Here is a 25509-nt window from a genome sequence, read left to right on the forward strand (position 1 = left end):
ATATCCGTGAGGGCACGCAGCAAGAAGAAAGGCAGAAAGGCTGGTGTGCATCATGGTGTAGGGAAGGTAGAGAACAAATGAAATGGTAGGTTTCTTAATTCAGAGTTCCCTCCGATCTCGAAGTGGCAACATCCTTTGTGTCTGGCTCTGTCCTCATCTCCTCAAGGATCTGTTCTGTCTTCACGAGGTGTACGAGAAGGTGAGATGCAAAAGGATACTCGAGGCAAAGAAAATATGGACAGAGCTGGGCCTCCACAACTGAAAAAAGAAAGATGCAGCGTATTTATATCTTTAAATCACATGTTTTATGGAACACTAGATCCCGCCACTGGAAGTCAAAGTTGTACAAGCTTCTCCAGATAAACATCCTGAAAACTACCTGAAAACGGCTTGAAGAAGTGTCTGCACCATTATGGGTACACAAGACTTCAAAACGAAATGCCAGTTTGTATTTTCTTGGGTTTATTTGCCAATTTTAAAGTTTTTAGGTTTTAGGATAGCTAAAATTTCCCTAGTAAAGGACATCGTCACTGGTATTAAAACACAAATTCCCGTAGATTTAACTTAAAGTACAATAAGCAAGTAGATCATATGAGAATAGTTTATATCTGATAATGTGGAAATTCCCCTGTACTGAATTACTACAGTTGAGATTATCCACTCTATAGATGTGTCATCCCGTGAGTCATCTCTCACATAATAGTATACAATAAAAAAAAAAACAAAACAAAAAACCACCGCAGCTATGGGCACATACATGCATCACAATTAATTACAGTGCATATTTTTAAAACTGGAGGAATTACGTGCACACCAAACTATTTTTGCAGAGCCCCCATCTGTACGAATGGCCTTTTCTTTACCCTTTTAAAAATACCAAATGCCCTCAAGACAGGCAGAACAAAGCTCCAGGCCTTCCCGACTGACCCTAACACCCCACGCACGCCAGCCGCCGCCAAACACGCGTTAAAACTCCATCCTCAACTTCGGCGGCGGGCAGGTACCACGCCACGCAGGGGGCCCGGCCACGCCGGGAGAGGCACGTCCTGCCGGCTGCGCCACTGCGCATGCGTGGGCAAGCGCAGCAGCTGACTTTCCGCGCTACCTGGCGCGGGAGGCCGGGCCGCCGTTGCGCGGTTTTTGCGCGGCGCCGCCACCTGTTGCGCGGCGGTACCTGCGCGGGGCGGGCCGGGCCGCCCGCTTTCCCCTCTCCCAAGTTACTTGGGTGCCGCCGCAGCCCCCTCGGTGCGGTTTCTTGACGGCGTGACCCGCAGTGCCCCGTCCCCTGCGATCCGCGGCCGCTCGCGGGAGGGTCCCCCGCAAATTTTGCCGCGTGGGGCTGCCCTTGCGCGCCCCGCGCAGCCACCGCCGCCCGCGCAACAAAGGGGCCTCGGCGCTGCCGCCGGACCCTCAGCAGCAACTCCCACCCCGCCGGGAGGAGCCTTTCTGGTCCCGGGAGAACAACAACAAGAGCAACAGATCCGTCCGGAGGTTTCCGCTTTTGTCCGCCGGTGCCCCCGCCCCAGCCCCGGCAAGGTGTGCGGGCAGCCCCCGCCCCGCGCCCCGGCTTCCCCGCTGCCGCCCGGCTTTTCGGGGGGAAGGCTGGAGACGCTCGTGTTTCTCCACAAAGTGTGTTGACAAGCGACTGCTGAAAAGGGCTGGGAAAATTACATCTCGTCTCTGGTGGGGTGAAATATGAAACATGTAATCTAACGGTTCCTGAAGAAGGAGGGGTGGGGTGGGGGGAGGAAGAGGGACTTCTCTCCCTCTCTCTCTGTTTCCCTGCTCCGGGTTCCTGGTTGGATAATTTGGGTTAATACTAGTGAGTGAGCCTTTTGCTGCTTCAAAGGGTATTTCAAGTTGCCGGAGCTCCTCCCCTCCGCACCGTGTGACAACAACAACTCGTCCAGCGAGCGAGCGAGCGGCGGCGGCGGCAGCCAGCACTTCCCAGCTCATTTTCTCTCTGTCATTCCCCTCTCAATCTTTGATCAATGTACTTGCCAGAGAGAACCGAAGTCCTTCAAACCTCCTCCTTTTCACCTTCGTCTTTAACGTGGTGCTAGAGCAAGGACCACAAAAAGAAACTGCCCTCCCCCTCCCCTCGGCCCCAGCCCCGCCGCCCGGAGCGGACTTCTCCTCCTCCTCCTCCTCCTCCGTCCCCACTTGCGGGACACTTTGTGCGTTTCTCTCTCTCACTCTGCCCCCTGCTCTCTCGCTCGCCGCAGCACCTGATCCGGGGTTATCCCCCCCTTCTTCTCCCCCCCTCCTCCCTTCTCTCCTTTCCTCCTCTTTTTTTTTTTTAATATATAATTTTTTTTAATTTTCCCCTTTCCCCTGCGTGTGTGTGTGGGAACTTTCCCCCCTCCCCCTGCCCCCTCCGCCGTATATGTGACCATGGCCGTACCGGCTGCTTTGATCCCTCCGACCCAGCTGGTCCCCCCTCAGCCTCCGGTCTCAACTTCTGCCGCCTGCACCACCACAACCACCACCTCCTCATCGGCCACCTCCTCTCCGTCTCCGTCCATCGCTCCCCCGCCGGCCGCTTCGGGGACAAACCTATTCCGGCCGGAGCCCATCGCAGCGGCGGCAGCGGCGGCCACAGTCACCTCCACCACCAGCGGCGGCGGCGGTAACGGCAGCAGCGGCGGCAGCGGCGGCGGCAGCCCCAGCCTGGGCACCGGCGGCGGCGGCGGCGGCAGCAGCGGCGGCGGCAGCGGCGGCGGCACCTCCACTCCTAATGCCAGCGCGGCCAGCGCGGCCAGCAGCCTGCCCGGCAAGCCCGTGTACTCGACCCCGTCCCCGGTGGAGAACACCCCCCAGAATAACGAGTGCAAGATGGTGGATCTGAGGGGGGCCAAAGTGGCCTCCTTCACTGTGGAGGGCTGCGAGCTCATCTGCCTGCCCCAGGCTTTCGACCTCTTCCTGAAGCACTTGGTGGGGGGCTTGCACACGGTCTACACCAAGCTGAAGCGGCTGGAGATCACGCCCGTGGTCTGCAACGTGGAGCAGGTCCGTATCCTGAGGGGGCTGGGGGCCATCCAGCCCGGGGTCAACCGCTGCAAACTCATCTCCAGGAAGGATTTCGAGACCCTCTACAACGACTGCACCAACGCCAGGTAACAGCCGCAAGGCACAAGCACACCCCGCGCCCCCCCCCCCCCGCCGCCGCCCCCGTCCCACCCCCGCGCGGTGCGGCCCGCGCGAGCGCTGCGCCGCTTCCCGCTGCCACCGCGCGGGCCCGGGGGGCGGCCCGCGCCCTGCGGCCACATGCGCTCGCCCCCTCCCTCCTTCTGCCTCGCTGCCCCGGCACCCAGCCGGCCTCCTCCGCAGCCGGCTGCGCCGCTTCTTGGTGGGACGGAGTGAGGGAAGGAGGGAGGAGAAGGGGTGTTTCTACCCCCTTCCCTGCGTGCCGTGCAAGTGTCGCCCTGTCATTGTCCCCTTCTTTCCCCCCGGGCCGAGGCGTGCCGGGGGCTCGGCGCGGCCGCGGGCAGCGCAGCGCGCTGTTTACGCGGGGAGCGGAGGGCCGGTGGGGGAGGGGGTAGCGGGGCCAGAAAGTGTTTTCTGAGCGACCCCTCTCCTCAAGTTTATCCCTGGATGTGTCTTTAAAACGGGCAGCCCTGGGAAAAAGCTGCCCGAAGGGTGCACAGGAGTGGGCGGGGAGCAGTCGCGGCGGCGGGGGGGGGGGGGGGGGGGGGGGGGGGGCGCGGACGACGGGGACACAGACTCAGGTTTCGCGTAAATGGGATGGGGCGCGGAGCTGCCTCCCGGGCAGAGGGCCCTGTCCGGGGTGGATAGAGGCCACTTGGCCATCAGCTGCTGTCATATATCCGAAGGGGCACGTGCACTTTTTGTATAGGTCTATAAGGCAGTTGCCACATGGCGAACGGGGAGGGGGGGACGGGAGGGCGGGAAGACGGCGAGGAGGAGGAGGAGGAGGAGGAGGAGGTGGTGGCGGCGGCGGCTGGTTTGCTTTGGGGTAGCGGGGAGAGGTGCCAGGCGGCCGGGCTGGCCTGCTCCCCGGGGAAGGGGGGGTGTCGGTCCCCGAGGAGCAGGTGCGAGCGGCTCCCGGCCTCCGCCAGCCGGGGAGGAGGCTACGGGGGCAACTGGAGCGCGGAAGGGATTTGGCAAGGCTGAATCATGTTACCGCGCAGAATAACGCGGGCGCGGTGGCGGGGATGGCGCCGGGGGCGGGAGGGCAGCGCTGGGGCTGCGGGCGGTGCGCGGGTACCGCCGCGCTCCCCTGCCTGCTCACCTCGCTGGCCGGGGGGGAGGGCACGGAGGAGAGGTGAAGCCCCAAACTTGGCATAACCGGGTAGGGCTGGTGGGGGGTGGGGGGGAGAAGGAGCTGGCAGAAGAGGAAATTCCTGCTGCAGTAGCAGCCTGCTTTGCAACTGAGGGCGAAAGCGTGGGGCTGTTATCTCTCAATCTGTAGGTTACAGGGCTGAATCTGCTTGATAAGGAGAAGGGATCGCATAACTGCCGTGACCCCGAGATCAGAGCGGTCGGAAGCGCCTCCAGTTCCCGGGGGCTCCCCCTGCCTCGGGCAAGGGGGGGGGGGGGGGTGGTCTGGTTCTGCCGCGCAGGAGGGGTGGTGGGAACTTCACAGGGAGCGAAGGCTCGCCGCCGAGGAGGTCGTAGACAAAGTCCCGATGCTACTTTCAGTATACGCAAATAAACAAACCGGGCTCGTTTCGCTTTCCTATTGTCAGATTTCAAGGTGCAGCACCAGCCAACACGTGGGGAATTAACCCCACGCGATGCCGTGCTCCTTCCCTTCCCTTCCCTAATGGCGCGGGGGTGTGACATTCCCTCCTTCCCCCCTGCCGGAGTTAGCCGGGGGTACTTGGGGCTCATTAGCATAGAGCGAGGCGAAGCCAAGCACTTACTCCGCAGTAGCTGTTGCTAGATGGATTGTTGAAGTTCCTGAATATTCAGGGCAGCAGGACAAAACAGCCGGGAATAACTTCCAAGCGCTGACATAACTATAGCTGCTCGGGTAACTCTACTGTTGTTTCATGTGGAATCAACATGAATATTAATAGCTGCTCTTAGAGAATTGTGTCGTGGGTTTTTTGTTGGTTTGTTTTTTTTGTGTGGCATAGAACTTGTAACAACTCTGCGTGAGTTCCAAGATTTGGTCCTTAAAATAAACTGATGGGAATTTTAGTTTGCTACGGTCATACTGTGTGAATTGTAATTTGAACACGTGAAATCAAAAAATAGAGAAACTTTTCCTTTTTTTTTGGGGGGGTGGGGTGGGGGAAGAGTACGGGGACACCAATTTCTGGACTTGGCAGGGCTATAAAGGGGTTTGGCAGCCTGGTTGTAACATGGGTTGATTATGTCAACAGCACAGAATCGGCCGTGTTTCAGCTGTTTCCGAGGTCTGCTGTGCTACCATCCAGCATAGTAGAAATTACAGTAGTGGGTTCAGAAGTGGATAGGATTTGACCCTTAAAAAGCGTAATTGTGGTAGACTTATTAATACACCCATTAAGCAAATAACTTAATGGAAAGGACATACAATAGGTATGCAAAATGTATTATTACAGTATAGACGAATAAAGCAAAGTGGGTCAGTGAGTTTTGGTCAAAATGAATGATATCATCAGAAGATAAAACTGTATTTACTTTCTGGCTTTCCCCTCCAATACATTACACTCTGATTCTTCTTTCCTAGCAAATTAATTATTTTTAATTATTTCTGACATTACAGTAATTACGCAGGATATTTTGATCTACTCGGTTTAGTGATTTAAGCGACCTTTCCAGGCTCTCAGTTACTGCATACTTTAGCTGGGTGATGTCTTTTTGTATCCTGGCTGGACACTTACTGTTGAGATGGAAGCTGTAAGAGCCAACTCCATCCTAGCGGCTAAATTGTTATACTCATCAGATTCAAAAATTTTGAACCAGCATCTTGTCACTGTTATATTTGTCTCATAATCAGCTGATGCACTTGAATACGCTAATCCCTTTTTGGAAAGCTTCATCAAGGTTAATACGTTATTTAATCAAAAAAGGCATCCAAATAAAGCCATTACTTTGTTGTTCTTTAAATGGACCGAATCGTTAGTTGCCAGTTGCTGTGGAAATAATTTGTAATAACTTATTTCGAGATGGAAAAGTTTTAGATGTGTTTCACCAAAATGATACATTTTAACTGTGATATTGCTATTTAAAAAAATCAATAAACCAAAAATCAATAAAACACCAAGGGATTTTCTATTGAATGCTTAATGTGGAGGTCTGTAAAGTGAATTGGTTTCTGTGTTTATTTGTGATACTACTAATAATAACATGATACTAAAGGACCTTTTTCTAAATCAGGCTTCTGTATCAGTTCACTGGAAAAACAAGCTTCCGTTATGGAAGATGACTTTTCTGGTCATACTGACCTTTGCTTTTATTTTCCTCATAAAAAGCACTGGTCGCCAAACAGAAATCCAGGAAATAGCAAACTGTGCATTTAGCTTACATTCCGATTAAACGGTTTGACATTAATGGGATGCTAGAAAGCCATATGCCAAACGAATAGGGGAAGGATAAAGGCAAAACAAGGAAAATATTTAAAGCTACTCGATGCCAATCGAGTCAGGTTTCTTGAATGTGTGCATGAAAGAGAGTAGCGAACTGTGCACTGGATGTCACCTGCCTAGATTAATGACCTGGAAGCTATTGATCCCAGATTGTTTCTGGTCTCTTGTGTTTTGAGCACTTGTCGTGGAATTTTACCATGCTGGGTCCCTTCGTGGAGTTTTCCCGTAGACTTAGGGTGGCTTTGGATCTTGTCCACCCGAGTAAAGCCTAAAAGCGTGTGCCTTCTTCTGACCTCCCTCCTGTGGCCAGGATATGTTAATCTTTTCTGACATTTGAAGATGATTTTGAATGAGTTCATTGACATTCATACTTAAAGCGGGGAATTATTTGCACTGTTTGGAAGCTATTTACAAATTTTGGGAAACAACCTCATTGATTTTTGAGTATAAAGGGGAGAGATGAGAACATGAAACAATTCTCTTCAAAGCCTGTCTTACACGGCAGTTATTCAGTCTCTCTTTGCTAGCTTCTGCTCCTCTCGAATTATGTGGACCTAGCATGTGCTTGTTTACTTAATACTGCACGCTTGCACAGTTTTTTTCTGTTTGTATTAATTAAAAGAGTATCTCACCCAGATAGGTTAGTACAGATCATAGATATTTTAAATGAACAGGTCAGCAACTGCAGCTGGAAGGAATGTCAAATATATAGTATCTGTGGTTTATATTGATGACCTTCCTTCTTGCCACACATTACTAAAATATAATCAGCAGAAATATGGTAGGTTTTACAAGCAAAGACGACTTCTGGAAGGCCAGAGGATAAATTGTAGTAACTATAAAGGAGGACTAAAAGGTTTGGAGGTGGCTTCCTCAGACTTAAAAAAACCCTAAAAGACTCCAGCTGCTTGCAATAACCGAATTTTAATATCCATCTGATGATACTTATTTAACGGTAAATATTATAAATTAGAAACTGAGGTCTTTGGACCGTACTTATTACAACAGAACAGACTATTTATCCCTTTAATCTGATACTTAGTCCCTGGCAGTAGCCCAGTATCCAATACTTGAGGAAGGGAACGCTTCTCCCCGGTGAACGTTTGTCGCCCGTTGTGCAACGCTGCCGGTGCTGTTCCTGTGCACGGATGTGATGGGCACAGAGACGTTTTCTTCCTGATTGCTTCACATGATTTTCCCAAAGTATTCAATTTGATTAACTCCTCCTTTATCTCGTAGCTATGAATATTGGTAAAGTTTTGGGGTTTTTTTTTTTTAAAGAAATCTTTTACCAGTAGCTGTAGTTTATATAAAAATGCAGTTTTGTTGTCAGTTCTGTATCAACTTTACTTACGAGAACGGACTGTGTGAAAGCACAGCAAATAGCTTTGTTATTTCCACAAACCACTGCTATCTCTGTTCAAATGCTCGGTTTGATCTTAGGCCTCCGCTCTCTCGCTGGAGCTGCCCCAGGCGTGATGAACTGGGGCTGCTGGTGCCACTGGGGATGCTGGGAGCGGGCGCCCCGCATCGTGCCCCCTATGGGCTGGTGCTCGCGGGACCGCTGCTCCCACGCGGGGCTTCTCTTCCACGACTCCTCGGCACCAAAGTAGACCAAAATGCCTTCAGTAATCTCATTCACTGCTTGTCTGCCTCACATTTTGTAATCTGGAGTGTGTTCCGAATGTATGTTGGAAATGATAATTTTGTTTGACTGCCATTTAGTATTTCTTCTGTTTTCTCCTGTTACTAGATCGTTCCAGCCGGCTGTTTTTGCCTATCGCTGCGATTCATCATCTAAAGTGAATTGCATATGAAGCAGAGAATTGTCATACACTGGATTGAATTTTAATATTTTCCTTTTGAACTATATCATAGATATATTAAATTATTGCTGCAATCTCTGCTGGTCTGGTACAGGTAAATCTCTTTCAGCGTTGCCAGTATTGCCTCTTCGTGGAGGAGCTTTACAAGTTTAGCTATAAGAATTCATTTCTGGCTGCAGGATAGCAGAGGGAGTAGTCAGAAACTACGGAGTTTTATCAAAATGGTATGAGCCAGCGAACTGAGAGTCCGAAACAACCAGGATGCCTGTCTGTTTTTAAGCAACAGGACTGGATTTAGATCCTCTTTGTTCTTTTAGAAGTTAAATATGTTTTATTTTAAAAATAACGTTTGGGGCATCTGCTTTGCATTATGAGTTAATTCCATTCATTGTTTTAAAATAGTTATTAACCTTTTGCAAATTATATACTACACACAAACAGTAATTTTTTCAATAATCTTTAAATGTGCATCTGTAACAGCGCCATAATGTGGACTGACATAATATGAATTGACAGTAAATTTTTAGTTGCCTAAATACGTATTTAAATGATAGAGCTGAAGAGTCATCTGCAAAAAGCTATTACGATCCAGAGAGTTAATTCATATATAGATAATTTCTCCAGCATGCATTAAGGAAGAATTTTTCTTTTTCCATTACCATTTAAATTATTTTCAAAAATCCTGAAACAGAAACCAAAAATCTTTATATTGAGAATCAAGGAGTGTCTGTGACTTGAAATGATAAAATCCAGGTTGCTTCGAGGAGTAACTTTATCCTTAACCCACTATGTTCTGCTTATTTATCTGATAGGCTGCTCAGCCGGGGGCATCTCCTAACAAGTGCTGATGTTTCATTTCATAAGCAGTGCAGAATGTTGAAATGTAATCTGTTAAATACAGAATTTTAGCATTAACTATGAATAACTGTGAACTATTTTAAACTTTTTTTTTAATGGATAAAAAAGAAAAAGGTTAGTGGCATATTTTTCGTAGCATAAAGTAGAAAAATGCTGTCAATGTTTCGTTAGAGGAAGGATGAGCTTTTGATCATATAGTTACATCCCAATTTGGAATTCTTTACTCTAAATTACTGATAGCAATGAGCTGGGAAACTATACCTGGGAAGGATAACTCCGTAAATACTGAATACTTGCGTTCTCTGCTGTGATTTTCCATCGGTCTCCTTTAGAGATGGGATATTGGACTGGAAGAACCCTGGGCGGCAGTTCAGGATACATTCACCAAAACTAATGAAACCACTTGCATGAGTTGTGATTGAGGAAATGGATTACAGAATGTATTTCAGTTCACATTGCTTTAAATGATGTTTTGTGATAATTATGTTTAGAGTCAACATCCTCCAGTGACAGGTGTATGAATATATACAATACAATTTGCAGAATGGTATGGAAAGATCATGTAAATCGTGTGTATCCAAATAGCTGATTAGGAATAAACAGGAACTTTCTAAAGTAGTCTAAACCTGTTTTTTAATATTTTTAATATTACACTTTTGATGCAGTAGAACACTCTAAAGTTTTTATTGTGTGCCCCTGAGAATACTCGTGTGGGTAACACCTACCTTTCTGTTCATTATTCTGTTTAAAGGTACCCTGTTCACTCCAAAACTAATTTACTGTAGATAATTTCTTTCCATTTTGTATACTTTGCATCTTCCTCATGAAGAAGAAAGTTATTTTGGTATGAAAAAAGAAATATATATTTTTGTGACAAATATTAAACAGTGGGATTTTATGTCCATTGGAAGGCTGAAATTAGCCCTAGTCCAGAAACAGTGGAGCAGGTGCAATTAAAATTTCCCGGTGCACCTCGCCACACTTAACTGGATATTCTTTTTCCATTAAAGTAAGTGTATGTTTTAGTCATGAATTTTTTTTGATCCTTAGAATTTATAGAATTACTCTCTAAATTAGCCAGATGACTAAATTCTGCTTAAATTCCTTTTGATCCAAAACAAGCTCGAGTTCAAGCAAAGTTTTTCAAGACTAGTTTTCTTATTCACATTATACTTTTATGTGATACTACAATACTGAAAAAAAAATGCACCTCAACTGTTAAGACATGTGTTTTTTATGTTTAATGTGTTGCTTAGATGGTATGATAAACTGAGAGGGCCATACATAGATGTGCGTATAGACTACCTGGCTGACAAAATGACGGAGTTTTACATGCTGGAATTGGATGGGGCTGGGGAGAAGGGGAGTACATGGGACTGCTGCAAACATTTTAGCATAACTGACAGCTAAAATATATTTGTAACATTACGATGTCATGATTGAAGTTCATAACGCTGAATAACGTTCATGTTAGAGCACTTGTTAACAATACTGTACTGAGAACAGGTAATAGTTATTTTACATTTGGACCAAAATCTGTTCTTCGGGACCTGTCTCTCAGAATATGCTTGTATTTACAAATTGCTGTATGATAGAAATTATTTTTAAATCTTACTTTAGGGAAATGCTTTGCTTTATTATCATACATAAAACAATTGTAAGGGATCAAAAAGAAAGTAGTTGTATAAAGTAAACTATAATAGGAACAGGTAACATAAATATTTATTTATTAATATTTAATTACATCTTTTGTAACCTTGATTTCATGATGTTCTCATACTTATTAATGATTTTTTCTTTAATAAAGAGCTAGATCATGATTTTATGTAGGGGACAGAAAAAAGCAGCTTTCAGGTTATAGGTACTGTATTTTTAAAAGATGAACAAACGATGCATTACATTTATTTTGGTGATAAATCTAGTCAGGGCTTATTAATAGTTAGAACATTCTTTAAAAAAGAATACTAAAGGTATTATTTTTTAATTATAATTTTCCAAATGTGGTAAAAATATAAACTTAATGTTTTAATTGGTTTATATCATGTTTTAATAGATGCCAGTGTTATTTGTCCTTATGAAGTACATAATTTGTTTCCAGTCTTCTGGACTGCTGTAAAAACTTTTCTTTGTTGGAGAAGGTCACCTGTAGGACTTGGCTATTTACCTTAAAATAAAAATACTGTGGTTTTAAACCATGTGCTTAACTTTAAGAATGTGGATAGTCCTGTTGCTTTCAATAGCCTACATACATCTTTTAAACTAAGCATATGCAAAATATATTTGGAAGTGCTGTGACAGCATCAGTTGACATCTTTGGTAGAAAGCTGTCTTACTAAATACTGTCTTGCATTTGTGGGAACAGCTTGAAAAGCACTGAAAAAATGCTTTAGATTTTGTGTCCTGTAAATTAGCACTTGTTGCATAAAATAGATTCCTGATGCACTTTTTTATGTTTTTGTGAGAATTGTCTTCTTTCGTATTAATTAATGTTAGGAAATCAGGGGAATGTCTTGGCAGGACTGAGTATCAGAGTTTGGTATAGCCCCTGGCTTCGTACCCCTCTGCTGGGATTTTTTGTATTCTTGTAGAACAGAATCAGCCTATCTCTTTTCGGAGGGAACGGGCACTTCCAAGATGTGTGTGGTGGTGTCACTTTTCACATTTTACTTCTGATACTCACTGATAGTTTGGAGGGAAGGAAGTGAAACCATTTTCCAATTGTTTTCTGTTTCCTTAAATTTCTGCTTAAAAGAAAAAAAAGGGGGGAAGGAAAATACCTCAGGTGGTATTAAGTGTCTAATAAGGACTGATACAAATTAAAAGCCATACGCTCTCTGTTGTTTTTAATATCTATTTTTCCCTTAGCTTGTTAGAACTGTTCTTACAATTTAGATGACATGTAAGACTTTATTATTTCTCTGTGTCTGTGTCTACACTCAAGACTAATGCCACCATTCTGTTGCAAATTTTGTTGTATATTGTTCTAGTTCAAAGCAGGCTCAGTTGTGTTTTTTGGGGTTTTTTGGGGTTTTTTTTAGGTTATATTCATCATTTATAACAGGCTAGATTAAAAAATAAACATGAAATGCTGATAAATTATTTTGTTTTACATTATTGGGTATTGTAGATGGCTTATGATTCTCCTGATTCCCTTCAAAATTAATTTGCTCCTGAAATATTTTGTTAAAAATGAAGATAATAGTAGAAAATGAAGCTTCTGCTACAGTAATTTACAGTTTAAAGTACAGCTATACATAAAGTACGTTTTTGAGAAGCTATGAGGAAAATGTATTAGAAATACTAATTTAACAGCATATATCTGTTTCAGGAGCACATATGCAAATTGTGTAAGGAAGGAGTCATAACATTTCCTGGGGAGGGCATCAATGAGGTTTTTTAGTCGAGATGTTTGGGTATAGCCACAGCTGTTGGATTGGCTTGAGGCCACCTCAAGGTACAACAGGTGGGATGTGGCTATGAATTAATACACTTTCGACAGATTTTACCTTTCAGAGCTTCTCTGGCGTCATCCGAGTAGAGTGGAGGAAAGGGTGGAATTTATCTTTGGAAGAAGCAGCAGCCCACCTCTATAGCGTGCGGAGCTCAGGTTTACACACACTGAGAAAGTAATTGGCTTAAAGACCCTGAATTTCTTGTCTGTTATCCTTCCTCCGCTCTTTGAATCTGTTGTTAAAAGCTGCCCCGGTGTCTGTCTCTGTGGAGAAGTCCCTGCAGGGATCGGTCTGCCTGTGGGCTCGGATGGGGCAGTCCTTGGTGCCTCCTGGCCCTTAGTCTGCATGTGGACTTCCAGGCACGCATTAGAAGGTGTTTGCGTGGAGCTGGCCAAAATACCCTTTTACGTAGGCTGGGGAAGCTTTAGTAGACCCAGGAGGAGTATGGTCCCATATGGGAGGGATTTGCATTGCTCAGTTGAATGGTCAGACTCAACCCATTGTCACTCTGGCCTCATTGCAATGAAGTTCAGACCCTGCTATGCAGCACACGGGACGTGAGGTTAAACACAGTAATTTCAGGTTGTTCCTGGAGGAGTCGAGCCTCCGCGGCATGTGGTTTGCTGCTGCTCAGCCTTTGCTGATGTGGGTCTAGAAGTGCAGGTTTCATCTTTTCTGGTGGCCCCTTCTTATGATTTTGTCTCGTTGCGCCTTACTTTACATGTTTTATTACTGAAATTAGGATAATACAATGATATCATGAGAGGTAATAAAGTAATAGTTATGAAATGCATTGTGAAGCATACATGTGTTCACAAATATTCCAAAGTATGACTACATGAGTAAAACATTTTGACATTAAAGGAGAAGGATGTCGTCAGTTAAAACTGCTAGCGTTGTTATGTGATAAGGTCGTCTGCTTTTTTATGTGGTGTGCCAGCTGATGAAAGAAAAATATTTATTTTTCTCGAGGTGAAAAACACGGGCATTTTCATCAGCTTAAATGAAAAGAGCCAACAAGTTCTAAATACTGTTTTGTGCAATCGTGTTTCACCCCTGTAAGTGGTTTTCTGCGTGGATGGTGTGCTGTAATCGGGATGGGTCTATCTTTTCAGCTCGGCTAATCGTTTCCTTTCACAAATCCAGAACGCGTGCAGATTTGAACTTGTAGCCAGGAAAAAGTGCTGCCATGCTTCAAATTGCCAAAGGACCTCAAGGGACGGAGACTTGACCTGGTTTTATGAAACCATAGAATTACATTTATGCAAGTTACCCCATGGGAAAGGAATGAACTGATCCCAATTCACTGCTAAATACTGAGGCCTTATGGGTCACATTTGAATTCTCTCCTACACCTGTTTTTCTACTAAATTTTTCTGAGGACATTTTTAGAAACTTACTTTACATTAGGTATGGGTCATGTGCCTAATATTTAACAGTTCAGTGTTCTAATTCTTTAAAATGTCTAATGGTTTCTCAATATAATTAAGCTGCAAAAAGTTTAAATTATAGAATTTGTTCAGTAAGGGCTAAAGCCTCAAACCATGAACTCTCCTCTGAGTTTAGTAACTTAGGCTTCGTTTTCCTACGTGTGAAATGTGTCCATAGTCACAGAGCGGGCAGTAGCTGTAGTCAATACATGTTGTACGGGCTATAGAGAAGGGAGTGGCTCTGCAGATGGGTCATTATGCTGCTCACCAGGGACATGGGACATGGTGGCTCCAGGTTCAAAAAGGGTCACCTGATGATGCGGTTTACAAGAAGACACCGAGACTCCTTTCTTCCTTCCTCCAAGATTACCTTTGTCCTTCCCTCAATTAGACTGAGAATTTAGGACATGGAACACCTGGGTTCAGACCTCCTCTTGGAATTAGTGAAGGTAATGAGTAGGTGCTACCATGGCTTTCCTCTTTCAGTATTTTGGTTTGACCTAGAAGCCTAAATACCCTAGGCTGAGCGCTTACACCTCTCTGCTGAGGTGGTATGGTACTTAAGGCATCCGGGTGTTTCTGCCAGCATAGTGCCAGGTTGGAGTATGCCAGCCGAGTTGAAACAGTGGCTCCTAAGGACAGGGAGGGGTTCCTTACTACATTTGACTACCTGGAACTATATGCTTATAGGGTTACATTAAAATCAGAATTATCTTGCATTTTGATTTATTTAACTAACTGAGTGCTCTGTTCAGCTAAGTTTGCCTCAGCAATTACTATCCCACAGAGGCTCTGCAAACCTTCTAGGCTCTGCTTCTGCCTTCTCGTGGAAACCATTTCCTATTTTCAAGCATCTTTCCCATCCTTGAAAGACATTTTCAGCACTGAAATTGGCACTAAGTGCCAATTACGCAGGCCTGCATAAGTCTACCTGTTTCTAGTGAATGAGTGACAGCTTTGGATACTGCTCATCTAGTGTAGATTGCTTTTCTCTTTACACACCATCTTAACACTTTAGATTGACTAAACATCTCAGCTGATGATCCCTGGTTCTAGACTTTCTACTCTTCAATGTAGATGTGGCAGAGGAGACTTTTGTGTGGAATTACTGCTCTCACTGTCACCTAGTCTTGAGTTTGTAGTCACTTTTTTTGGCTTGGGCAAAAAGGAGTGGAAGGGGAGAGGTGTGAATAACGGTGTATCACAAGTAAGAAGGTATTTATTTACCGCATTTGTTTGCTTTTCACGACAGTGAATTTTTCCATGCAGTTTGCCTTAAGCCATTCATGACTTTGCCGGTCTGGATATGCAGACTGCTTCATGAGGCATCATCATAGGGCCGCTGTTCATGGCCTGCGCTTCCTTTGACTGGCAGAGTGAACGGCAAGTCTTCTAAATGGTGGCTACTTATCAGCATTATCTATTTATTATAAATGTGTACATAATGTCCCTTTCTAATTCACCTGAAAGAAGTGGTCATATCGATCACTGAGCTCTTTTTTTGTCTCTAAGTTAACCTTATGCTTCTAGCGATTCAGTTTTTGTTGATGCCGTCAACAGGTTTGACTACTGTGTGATGCTGATATCCTGAGTGGGTAGAGAGGGACATTTTTTTCCAGGAAGAGAATGTCTTTGTTCCCAAGTTATTTTTAATGGAAGGTAGAAGTCCAGTTGCATTTGGGGACTTAAACATTTTTCTTAAGCACTTACTTGCTTGGCTTTTCCTTTGTAGTTGTGTTGTCCCTAAGTTTGATAGAAGATGCAGTAACTTTACTGTGTCCAGAATAAGTCTAGATCAGACTAGTCTAAGGCTTTTGACTTATCAATAAAATGTTTTGGCTGCTTTCTGATTTTGATGGTAAATAAGGGAAATCTTTAAGATCAACTGTAGTGGCAATGAATGCTTCATTGTGATTGAAATGTTTCTCTTAAATTTCTCTTAAAAGAGGAAAAATCCCTTTGTTGTCTGTTTAACCATAAAACAACTCAGAATGAAGGAACAAAGTCAGATCTTTGGGTTCTGAAATCTAAACTCCCCCTTTCGTCTCCTCCTCTTTACTTTTTTCCCCTCACATAGCTCTCATGATTTTTTGAAGAAGATGAAGACGAAAATCTACAATTCTTCATGGAAGCCCCATTTTATTAGGCTCCATGAAAACTTCAAATACAGAGGATTCTTGGTTGGAAGCAGCAGTTGCTAACCCTAGCAGTAGCAGGAGGGACCAAAGCCCGGAGGCTATGGACCTGGGAACATGCTGAAGAGTAGCAGAGTGAAGAGACAAAAGTGAAAGGCTGGTTGACAGCACGTTAAAGCAAATTTACCCACTGTTGTTATTACATGCAGCCTTATAAGTTTTACATATGTATGATCAAATTTTCAGTCTTTGGATCACAACTGTTGTAAGACTGTGTTTAGAGTAGTGTGCCTGGGAAAGCAAGCAAGAAGAAATAGGCTTTGTTTTGGAGTTTGATGTGGGATGAGATTCTTGTGGCAGAGATGCTAGATGGGAAGAAGGTATTTGTGTTTTTATTACATATTTGAAAGAACGGATTACCTCCGTCTCCTTTAATTGCCTCTTTTCCAGGGCTGGTATCCATATGTAGATAAAAGAAGTTACTGTTAGAACATAAGACTGAGTTTTGCCGATTACTCCTCCACTGAATGCTAACATGCAAATACTAGGTATTGATTATGCCTCAGCATAGCCTCAGCAAGGAGAGAGACTGGAATGAAATAGTTTGTTAGATACATATTTTTGAGAAATTCACTCATATTTGGAAATTCTCACCTATGCTTTGTATGGTTCTAAGTTTACTTGAGAGGCCGGTAGCTGTAATTCCCATGTTTCTTCTTACATTTCCATATCACATGTGCAGTAATGAATATATTCACTGTGATATTGGGTTGCACGTAGAAGTCTTAATCTTGCAAGCAGGAAGGAAACTTTGGTTTGTGTAAGTAGTCCTGTTGCCTATAGCATCTCAGACAACTTATAGGAATCAAATTATGCAGGTCCTTAAATTTTGTCAATATTGGTACCCACATGTCATAGCTAGCAAAATCTTCATAAGCTGGAGTTTCACAGATACCGGCAACCAAGTGTGGGAACGATCAAAGAACATTATTTGTAATCAAGATGTGGGTTAGGTGTTTATAAAACAACTGGTGGGTGCTTGCATGCACGTGAAATTTGCTTACACGAGTAATCCCATTGATTTAAATGAGAGCATTCATGTGATGAAAACAAGTTCAATGCAGGAACGTTTAGAAGATGGTGACCTTAGAAACAAACAGTCGTCTTTGGAAGTATTCAAAAGGTGGTTATTAAAACTTAAAGCCGAGAATTGCTGTTTGAAGGCAGAAAAGGCTTGAAAGACGTTTGGGGAGCTCACCTGCCAAATAATAATGTGTTTTAAGGACGTTGGATAACTCTCTCTCAACTTCCTCATACTCTTTTTTTGGGGGGGGGGAGGGAGATGGGGGAAGGGATGGGAAGGAGGGCGAGAGAGGGACGGTGACAGCGAGGCTGTTTGTTTTTCCCGAAAGTTGTTTGTGATTTCAGGTACTCATGGGAAATCTCTTGATCAGATTCACATCTGTTCCTGTCAAAGTGGGTGCTAAGATACCGGTCACCCAGCAACCATGTCCAAGAGGGAATTGGGCCGATAATAACTTCAAAAAGGAATGACAGATGCTAGATTAGGATGAAAGACAAAACGCATGAAAAATGAGCTTGTTAGAATAAAAAAATTGTTCAAGCACCTTCATGCAAATTAAATGAATATTGAACATTTGCATGCAGTAATTTCTACTTTTTCTGTTGATTGAGAAGAAATAAAGATGGTACATATAAAAACATAAATGTAATTTTTTTTTTTTTTTTGCACCAATTAACATACAAAGCAGTATCTTTCTTCTAAAAATGAGATTAGCCACCTGGGTGCTTGGCTGTATCCCACATATGTCACAACATTTTTGTAATGAGTATGCTTCTGTTGAAGGAACACCTTATCTAATTCTTCGTAGCAAAACAAACAAGAAAGCAACCTTATATTAATTTTAAAATACTTTAGGTTAGCATGATTCTATTTTTTTTTTTTCAGCTGTGGTTTTCAGAGCTGAATTATTTCCTGCTGTCCTTGAATTCAATCGGTATAATGTGCATTAATAAAAGATCACATAAGATGAGTTCAGACCAAATGCTAAGGTTTCCTATTGACTGGTCAAACAATACATTTTTTAAAACACGATGTCTGTCAGGATAATATGAAAAAGAAATAGTCACATTGCCATGCCTATGTATTAAGATAATTTAAATAATGTAACAATTTTATTATTGAAATGTTCATATAACAATCAGAATTTGGAAAAGAATGATAAAATGTTCTGATTGAGAAAGAACTCTGTGTCTTGGTTTAGCAATGTCTAATGTGGTCACGTACAGAAATTGATTTTCTTCAGAAATTAATTAATTTTTCATATCGCCCTAAGCTGCAGTTAAAAAGAGTGCATACTTGTCTGTTTTTTCCAGAAATATTGCCTAATCATATTAATACCATTGCCCCAAGGATGAAAAGATAATTGTACAAATGCATTTGGAAATATGTATCACTGAGTATTTATGATTAAATTATGCAAATGACCCAGCTCTCATCCTTTCCAGACCCAGATTGTCTAATTAGGATTGATATGCTGAATAGATGTTCCAGAATTTGAATACAAGCATGTCCAAAGAGCAGAAAATTGGAAATGACAAGGCTGAAATGCTAAGAAAAGTGTCTTTCCCTTTTATACTTTACTAATGTGGTGTTAGCAGTTGCAGTTTTTCCTTTGGCTATGTTGTGTGACTCATGTGTCCTACAAGAAATAAGTCAGGAAAGAAAAATCAACTTTCATAAATAGCATTACTTTGCTCCGGACTTATTTTTCTTTAAAAGTCTGCTAGTCATTCCTCTCCCCTTTAAAGCTTTGTAGCCTTCACGTTAAAATAATAATGTATTCCACATAAATTACTTCTTAATTTGGAGCACTGTTGTTTGTAGCTTGTCTCCAGCTGCCGGTGCTGGATATTTAGCTCATAAGCTTCTCACATATTCAGATGAGATTTACACACCTAACATTTTTAAGTTTGGTGGGGTTTTTTGGTTCTTGTTTATATGAGTTCACAATTTCTTAATGTAATAACGTTTTGGGTTTTGGTTTTTGTTTGTTTTTTAAAGCAGAGAACCGATGTCTCATTAAGCTCATTTATGAGCATTCTGAGTTGGAATAATAGCTATCAGCAAGTCTACAGCGTTTAAATCCTTCTTGTGCAGTGGGCTGTTTGTTCATTTATGGCTCTTGGGAAGCTGGGAGAAGAGCCTGGTGAGGAGCGAGGAGGAGTCGCGAACTGTCAGTACTTCAGCCATTGTTAGCAGCGGGAGTCGCTCCCTCTGAACTCTGTTGGCTCCTGCTTCCCATCTGCGGGATGATGGATTGCTATGTTTAATACATTTCAGCTTTTGTCTGTCATAGTGTGGATAGACAGCGCTATCAGTGATTTCAACACTGATTAGAGCGCTGGTTGTACCCACTGCTATTGGGCAGGCACCTCCCAGGAATGTTTGATGTAGGAACTCGTTGGCACTCTCGCCATGCAAATGAGTTGCTCCGGCTAACTCGAGGTGGTTTTAAAACACCTACAAAACACCACTGGGAATTACTAAATGCGCACAGCACCCCCCCGGAACAAAACTCAGACACCCCTGCGAATGCTTTGGTACCAAACATAAACGCTCATCTCGAGCTCAGAGAGAAACGCCTCGTGCTTTTATTAGACCGGGGATGGGAGCAGGGATGCAGGGATGCATTCCAGGGGGTGTGATGTCAGCGGCGCTCGGCCCATCTGTACTTAAGTGTTTCGCTACTGGTGATACGGTAGGAGTGCAAGGGTTGCGTTGAAGCAGTAAGATACGACATGACATGTCTCGTACGAGTATTTGCTAAGCCGTGGGTGCTTTGTGATTCACAAGTCCACGGGCTGAATGATTTTAGCCACCAGAGAAGTCGCTGTACACCAGCACAACATATGCCCTGGAGTATCTTCTCATAATTATAAAATGGTGCAGTGGACATATAAATTGGAAAAAAAAAGATAATCGTGTTAACAGGCATCATTTTAGAGAAGTGGATACATATTGTTTTCATTATTAGCATTAATTTTCCACTCTTAGAAGAAATTATTATTCAAAATCTTAAGTGTAAAACAGTATTGTATTAGAAACAAATACATAATTATGCTTGTTAAAGCATATAATACTGGCTTTAAAAGATGCTTGACCCAGTTTTCTTGATTTGGACCATTGCCCACCATGACAGGCCAGGCTGAGGATAACTTTCACTTCATTTTGAACTGTGGGAGGAAGGCAAGTTAAATCAGAATACATTAATCATCCTTGATTTAGCTTTCTTAGTAGAGATTTTAATTTACAGAACCAGAAGAATGAATAACTAATAAAACCTACCGATTAAAAAAATGGAGAAATTGCCAGGCTTAGATGTGTTTTCTTTACCCCTACTTTGCTTTATATTCACTTGACTGTGGCATTGTTTGCCTTTTTAAAAATTTCTTCACCTTTGGTCGTACCAATGTTCAACTTCCGTGGCTCTGCTTATAGGCAGTGGTTTGTAATTTCTCTGTTGTGCTTGCTGGAAATCTAAGCTTCACAGCACAGTCATGGGATGCCATTTTCATTCCTTTTTAAGACGATCCAGGCAGTGGCAATGCTCATAGGGAGGAGTGTTCATGCTAATTAAAAGCTCAAGTTTACCTTTCAAAAAAATATTGGCAATTTGCCTGGGAGAAAATTCTGTCTTCAGTCACCATTTTTAATCTACTTAGCTGTTTGGAGTTATCTTCACTTTATGAGTTGCCTGGTTTTAAAAATTGCCTGCATGTTGAAGTAGTCTCTGTGACATCGTTCCTAAGTGCTCACTTGCCATACATGATGATCAGAGGATCTGAGGGCTTTGTGGAAAGGAGTATCAGTAATAAGGAGGGCATCATCTTGAAATTTACAGCTGCCAGCTTTTCTCAATTTAGGCTCCCTTCATTAGCAATGGCCATGTGGCAGTGAAACAAGGAACCTTGAGGCGAACTTTACAAATTTAAGAGAAAAGTAAAAAATAAAGATATGTTTATACATAAACAGGTTTAAACTTAAACAGGTTTAGCATACTAAACCTTTCCTGATATATTTTTTTTCTCCTTTAAAATAAATGGCATTTGGCTAGAGATACAGAAAGGGGTTGTTCTGCAGAGATCAATAGCCGGAGCATTCATACATGCACAGAGAGGAAATAACGGCAACCTGAAAGTTAATGAAAAGCAAGTATGAAATAAATCCATGTATTAGTAGGTGATGTGTTAATAAATGTATCACATAAATATGATAAGTAAAAGAATCAGATAAATGGTTCCTTAATCAGATAAATGACCTCTGTTTATATTCTTTCTGTAGAAGTAAGGCTGTGATTTACAGCCTTTTTTGAAAGCAGGGCTGGTTTAGATAATTTTGCCTCTCTTCTGTTTCCTCCAGGCACGGTGATCGCATTCCTGTACAGCTATGCCTGTACAACCGCGTGTGACTCTTTTCTGCACAGGATCAGGTCTAGGTTTAAAATGCTGCCCGCTTACCCCCCACCCCCCTGTTTTTTTTCCCCCATATTATTTTTGTTAACCCTCCTCTGTTTTGGGAAAGCAGTTTACCATGTGTTTTCATCAGCAGTTGTGCTGTTACAAGTGAACGGGCACCAGGGACAGAAATGAATGATGGTGGCGGGAAGGGAGGGGAACCGTGCCTTCAATTTAATGTATCGTCATCCTGTGTGCCATGAAATTGTCCTGCATCCTAACTGCAGTGTCCTGAGCCTGGCCTGGGAAATGAACTGTGGATTACACAGTGGTTTTAACACTATATTTAAAAGGAGGCAACAGGAGGGGGGTCAGTGCTAGTGAACGAAGAAGTGAAATATCTGAAAGAAAAGTGTATGAATGCGGTGAAAGCCACGTTCCTCTCTCCTGGAAATCTGCTTTACTAAATCTTGCCAAGCTGGCCTGCTCTGTATTGCAAAAGAAAAGTGGTGGGTCTCTGAGGTACAGCATGATTTTGGCCTTTGGGTGCTCCCCCTAGCCATGTTTTGGTGGCAGGGAACGATGAGACGTGGATTTGCACCGTCTTCCATGCCCCACGTGTCTCTTGCTTGTTCAGGGAGAGGAACACCACTTGTTACAGAGCATCCTCTGCTCTGTGGGAGGTCCTGCACCCTGCAAGAACCCTGGAACTTAGGTCGAGCCTAAGTCTCTGCTGACGGAGTGAGGTGGAGCGAAAGCCCTAGGTTATTCTGCTTACATCCTAGGTTATTCTGGACTTGCATCACTCATACCTCCTGCCTTCTTTGGGACTTTTTTCCACCCCTGGTAATGGCATATACATTAGTATACAAAGCATCTCCTATAGCTGTGCAGGATCTGACAGTGTCACTTAGGCCTCTGGGTTCTGATACAGTATAAAATTACTGACTACTGTTTTAATGCGAGCACCTAGTTCACACTAGTCCTGCCAAACGTTAATGATGACGGAAATATTCTGTTGTCTGTAAGAAAATCTAGGCTACGATAACCTGTGCACTTTTCGCAAGCTATTTTAATAGAATTATACTAGTTTGTACTTCTTTAGGAATACTCTTACTCTATTATTATTATTGGTATTTAGAACAGAAAACCTGTTTTAAACACCAGTTGATTTCTTCAGCAGCTTTTTGCAGACGTGATGGAAATATGTCTGAAGCTACAAGATTCTTGTCTACACAGAACCAGTGGGAAACTCAAAATTTCCCAGGGTAGGCACGGTTTTAGCAAAACTTCACTCTGTTCAGAATGGTCTGACTTCACTGTAAAGTGGGTTCCACTGTGCTAATCCTCTTGGAATGCAGCAATTATCACCTACCGTATAGGTGTTAAGTGCTGAATTTCAAAGGGATTATCACTTTCCTCCTTTAGTGGCTAAGTAAGAAGAGAAAAGTTGTTAGTACTTCTAAAGGGAAGGGAAGAGGAAAGAAAAAAAAGAGAATTTTCTCTTGTTTTCTTTCTGTGGTTGCCTTCGGTCTGGCAAAAGATGAGCAAGCTGGGTTTTGCTACAGCTAGTTACTTTGGGTTTGATCTTTAAGAATTCTAAAGGCATTTATTCCCTCCGCCCTCCAAAGTACCCTTCTTTTGTGAAAAGAGGTAAATATAACAGCCATTCAGACTAAAACCCGAAAGTTATGTAGGTGGACAAAATTATGTAGGAAAACCAAAGTTCTCTATATCCTTAGAGTGTGTTTTCATCATCTGGAGACTTTTGTCAAGCTAAGTACGTAGCAGTGCTTCAGATCTTCAGTGATCTGTAGAAGTCAGTATCTTTTCAGTCTAAAAACATAATTGATGGTTTTGCTGATGTTGCAGACAGAGCATTGGAAATTATCCTAAGAGTATTTTTGTGCATATTCTCTTTCCACGTGCCTTTTTCTTTAACTGACATGCCAATATTTTGTTCTTCTGCTAGCGTTATCTACAATACAGATAATATTAATTTCACATGGTTGTTGGATAAGGTGGGATTAATGTCCTTGAATCCTTTTTTTTTAAATCCACTCCTAAGAATGTCATCTATGGCTACTTCTCTAAGTGCTTGCTCCTGCAAGCTTGATCTTCATTATGGGTACATAATGAGCAATGAAAGCAGAGCAGAACTCCACCACCCTAACAATGTGCCCTGGATACCATGCAGCAACCATAGGCTTCTTCCATTCTGTCTGCTGTGTTTTTTTTCAGTTACGAGTATGAAAAAAAAGGGGACTCGAGTTACACAGGGACAAGTGCGCACACTTGAGTGTACCACTGAGGAACGTTCTTAAGTAAATAGAGAAGCCAGAGGCTTGGTTGCCCAGCACATACATGCCGAGCGTATACATGTTATATGCCTGGCCCTTAGTTTGTTCAGCCTTGGAAACATAAGAGTTGAAAGCTAAGTCTCCAGAAGTTGTTTTTGGGTTTGCTGATGTGAACTAAACGGGGAATGGTAGTTAGGGAGAGGACATTCACATCTGGAGAAGGATTTAATATGTTCTAAGAGACAGAGGTAGTTAGTAATGGGCAGGAGAGGGCTGCCTTATGGAGAAGAGGGCCTACAGGAAAGCTGGAGAGGGACTGTTTATCAGGGAGTGTAGTGATAGGACAAGGGGTAATAGGTTTAAACTAAAAGAAGGTAGGCTTAGATTAGATACTAGGAAGAAATTCTTTATTGTGAGGGTGGTGAGGCACTGGCACAGGTTGCCCAGAGAGGTTGTGGATGCCCACTCCCTGGAAGTGTTCAAGGCCAGGTTGGATGGGGCTTTGGGCAACCTGGTCTAGTGGAGGGTGTCCCTGCCCATGGCAGGGGGGTTGGAACTAGATGCTGTTTGAGGTCCCTTCCAACCCAAACCGTTCTGTGATTCTGTGATTCTAAGTGTTTTTCATGAGGCTGCAAAATAACCAAAGGGGGCTTTTAGAGAGGGCGGCTGTGTTTGGAATTGTATTGATGATGCTGAACAGGAAGTTTCATGGAGGAGGGATGCAGGATATCAGATTGTAACTCCTAGCCTGTTATTTTTATTTTCACTATCACTTTATTGGGATGAAGAATTATAACTTCTGTCAGAAATGTTTAGTCTAGAGCTGGCTCTCTTGGAGCTAAGAATTTAAAGTTTTAGTGCTGGAAAATGGGCTAAAAAAAGTTGCAGTTTCTTCACAGTCAAATCACAGAAGTTCATGAATTGCAGAATTAAGCTCTGTCACAGTGTTTAGATAGCATTTTCCAGGGACTGCCCCAGAACATTTCAATAAATGATGAAAATTTTCTTCTATTAAATAAAATATTTTAGATATTATGCATAGTGCTCAAAATACGAGATAGTATATCTTGGTGTTGGTAGGATTAGTTCCTGTTATAAGAATTTGTAAGATACATGCATTCTATTTTATTGAAAGAAGACATAAAAAATTACATTTCAGTTCTAAAGCTAACAATATTTTCCTGGGAATAACAATCTCCTTCTTAAATGTAAAACAATTTGGTGGAAGAACTTATTCTGCTAAACTTAGGAAGTTGTAAAAATGAGTATTCTTAATTTTTAATGAATTTCTGAAATATTAATTCATTTAGTCCATTTTTGATGGCAGTAATGGTTTGTAGACTTTCTGGGGTATTTTGAACTGTAAGGGGCTTAACTGCTTAACTTCCTGTATCAAGATGCTAATATTATATACCACCAAATGTCTACAGTGAAGAGAAGGTAGTTTGTATTGTTGGAAGTGATGTTCTTTCAGGTCTGTTGTGCATGCAA

The 25509-nt window shown here is 42.9% G+C and overlaps 1 protein-coding gene across 8 annotated transcripts in view; it reads left to right on the forward strand.

Annotated features, from left to right (window-relative positions):
* Nucleotides 1–286: 286 nt before the first annotated feature.
* DACH1 (dachshund family transcription factor 1) overlaps nt 287–25509 on the forward strand; it is a 368257-nt gene continuing 343034 nt past the window's right edge. For 2 of the 8 annotated variants that reach the window (XM_075741717.1, XM_075741716.1), the window contains exon 1: nt 1546–3116. In XM_075741717.1, coding sequence (XP_075597832.1) covers nt 2395–3116 — 722 coding nt within the window. In that variant the 5' untranslated portion in view covers nt 1546–2394. Of the gene's footprint in view, nt 3117–25509 lie in introns of all 8 variants that reach the window. The other 6 variants (XM_075741722.1, XM_075741721.1, XM_075741715.1 and 3 more) reach the window with 5 other exon arrangements.

This window comes from Balearica regulorum, chromosome 1 (genome assembly GCF_011004875.1).
Source record: "Balearica regulorum gibbericeps isolate bBalReg1 chromosome 1, bBalReg1.pri, whole genome shotgun sequence".
Lineage (NCBI taxonomy): Eukaryota > Metazoa > Chordata > Aves > Gruiformes > Gruidae > Balearica > Balearica regulorum.